The sequence below is a fragment of the Poecilia latipinna genome, unplaced genomic scaffold, assembly GCF_001443285.1.
Source record: "Poecilia latipinna isolate Pla-1442-1.1 unplaced genomic scaffold, P_latipinna-1.0 Scaffold2226, whole genome shotgun sequence".
NCBI lineage: Eukaryota > Metazoa > Chordata > Actinopteri > Cyprinodontiformes > Poeciliidae > Poecilia > Poecilia latipinna.
The window spans coordinates 83-2,786 of NW_015114842.1; the positions used below are offsets into that span (position 1 = coordinate 83).

Sequence of the window (2,704 nt, forward strand, 5' to 3'; positions counted from 1 at the left end):
CAGTTCTAGGTTGGTCACTTTTTTGTCTTTCTTGATTAAAGTAAACTAAAAATGAGTTTAAAATTGTAGTACATACAGAACTGAGATTTTTGTGTTTATCACACCACTAGCTGTTCGTGTCCAATGTCTCTTTATTGCCCTATTGGCCCCATGGACAAGCTGGAAGGACCAGCCCTTCTACAAACCCACAAGTACTAAGTAGGCATGAAAGAAAAAAATGACTGCAGTCAATGCTATTGACAAATTTCATCTGGAAGATTATTCTTTATTTTGGCCAGAAGCAGATTTCCTTATAAATATACAGAACATACATTAAAATCTTAAACAGATACACCAATATCGATACACCAATATCTTTCCACTTTTCCTGTCTTTGTGATGCAGAATGGACCTTTTATACATAAAACACTGTCCCTGGGTCTTGCTTGTATCCACTATTATGATTGTTGCACTGTATAATACTAGGAATGAAACCAACAAATATTATGGATTGTTAGTGCATTTTCATTGGTTCACCAGTCTACCTTGAATCTGATTAATTGTGACTGTAAAACATGGTAATTGTCAAATAAGCTTCAAAGAAGATGCAGAGTTTAATTATAACAATGAATCAGTTCTACATTGTGTTTTCAGTGATGGTGCTTAGTGCAACTATAATGTTTTTCTTCTTGTAGCTGGGCCAGCGACATAGTGGGCACCAGTGCTTACCTCCTGCTAACCATACCACAATGCACTGCTGGTGGAAGGCATGGCCACAGGGCAGGCCCATGAGCAGTTCCTCATTCACAAAGTTCTCAAGACACACCACACACTCTGAGCAAGGAAGCATGTCATTGGGCCACTCAGACCAATTTACCTGATTAACAGAAACTCCTACAGAAATGATGCTACCATCCTCAAGAAATCTGTCAACTTTTTGGAAGCTTTTATTTCTGTAGCAACAGCAAGATGGGCCAAGAGAAACAGACTTTACAAACTGACTACTGCTGGTATCTTGGTCCCTGCACAAAATATTGAGCCTGTTGTCCTGATTGCACAAAGATCCCATTTGCCTTACACTACTGTATGGAAGTCTGTTTAGGCTTGGAGGAGAGGAATCTGTCAGTTCTTGGCAGTTTATGTTTGATGGCAGTCTATCCTGTTCATCTTGATGTACACAAGACACAGACTGGCATTGCTGGAGAACAGTTTTAACCTTCCAGGTTGGAAGAGAGTTTAAGTAGTCTACATTTACTAGTGGGTGAAGCCAGAGATCTGGGAAAGCCAAACGCTCAAATAAAAAGCTGGGATCATCTTCCCACTCTGAAAGATCAGATGGGAACTGTTGCACTAATGTAATAGGGTGAAGCAGATAGGAGGTGTACCAGTCCCACAGACTGGCTAGCCACTCAAGGTTGGTTGTTGAGTTCTCTTGGTTCCTTGTACCACAGTGGCGTTTCCTCTCAAAGTAGTCAATCAACAGGCCATGAGCCAGGTAGGTGGACAGAAAGAGAGCTGGATGGGATGAGTAAAAGGTCCAGTCAGCCCTAACTAAACTTGCAAATGTGGTGGTGTCTGCATAACGAATCAACTTCAGACTGTAACCATACAGTGTGTCCAGATAGGGGAGCTGAATGAGAGCCTGTGGGGAGATACAGAAACAACAGTTACCAGGAGAGTTTTTAAATGTACCTGTCTGTTTAGCCAAAATTACTGTATTTTCCGGACTATAAAGCGCACCTTACTGTAAGCCGCTTCTACAAAGTTTATTTTTTAAAACTGGAAACGTACATATATAAGCTGCACCGGGCTATAAGCTGCTGATTTCTCCGCTGCTCTCGCTTTTTCAAAGGACGCAAATCTGCTGGATCTGTTAAGGATGCAGCCCTGCGTCTTCAATGCTGAACCATGGATCTGTTCACGCCAGCTTATGTGCAGCGGCTTTATTTCCCTCCTGTACTGCCAGATCCATACTCATCAATTTAAAAGCTGCATCATATGAACTTCTTCGTGTGGTTTCCATGATGAGGAGGTTTGAGTTTGAAAACATTTCTCCGTCGTGCCTGCTGCTCATGTGCTTGTTCTGAAAATCAGCAGTTTCTTCTTTGATTTCCAATTTTGACTTCCAATGGTTCACTTCCTGCTAAAGCGCCCCCTGGTGGTTGAAGAAAAATCCACAGAAAAGCCACACTGGGCTATAAGCTACGGAGCCCTTCAGGGGACATGGGAATTTTTTTCTTTTGCGTTCCCTCGCAATAATCTACTGATCAGTTCATGCGGCATAATTGATACTGTAAGCCTTTCTTACGGTGGTCGCCGTACTTTCTGCTTTAATACAAGCTTATAAGGTTTTTCCATGGACTATTGAGTTATTATCGCGGGGTAATAAGTCATCTGATTGTGTCTCTATTGTGTTCGAATGGTTTAAAAAGTTGCTTTCTGTGCCGTTCCATCTGAGCCTTAACAGACATAAACATGCAGTAAATAAATCGATTTTCAATCAGTTTTTTGCACCAAAGCGTTAATAATAATAAACACGTTTTCACAGAGGCTCTGTAAGAGCCATATGAATGAAATAAGTAATTATTGATATGACAGGAGCAGCGACTTTGACACCTGGTGGTGGGCGTGTCGATGTGGGAGTGACGTCATCAAGTATGAATGGGAAGGTTACTGGCTGCTGCTGGTTCCGTGTGTATGAGGAAGCGGGTGAGCTGGGTGGTCA

The 2,704-nt window shown here is 41.9% G+C and overlaps 1 protein-coding gene across 4 annotated transcripts in view; it reads right to left on the reverse strand.

The window, feature by feature from the left end:
- Window positions 1–234: 234 nt before the first annotated feature.
- The window catches only part of rnf103 (ring finger protein 103), a 57,917-nt gene continuing 55,447 nt past the window's right edge, over window positions 235–2,704 (reverse strand). For all 4 annotated transcript variants that reach the window (XM_015018081.1, XM_015018080.1, XM_015018082.1 and 1 more), the window contains one exon: window positions 235–1,621. In XM_015018081.1, the coding sequence (XP_014873567.1) occupies window positions 617–1,621 (1,005 nt within the window). In that variant the 3' untranslated portion in view covers window positions 235–616. The remainder of the gene's footprint in view (window positions 1,622–2,704) is intronic.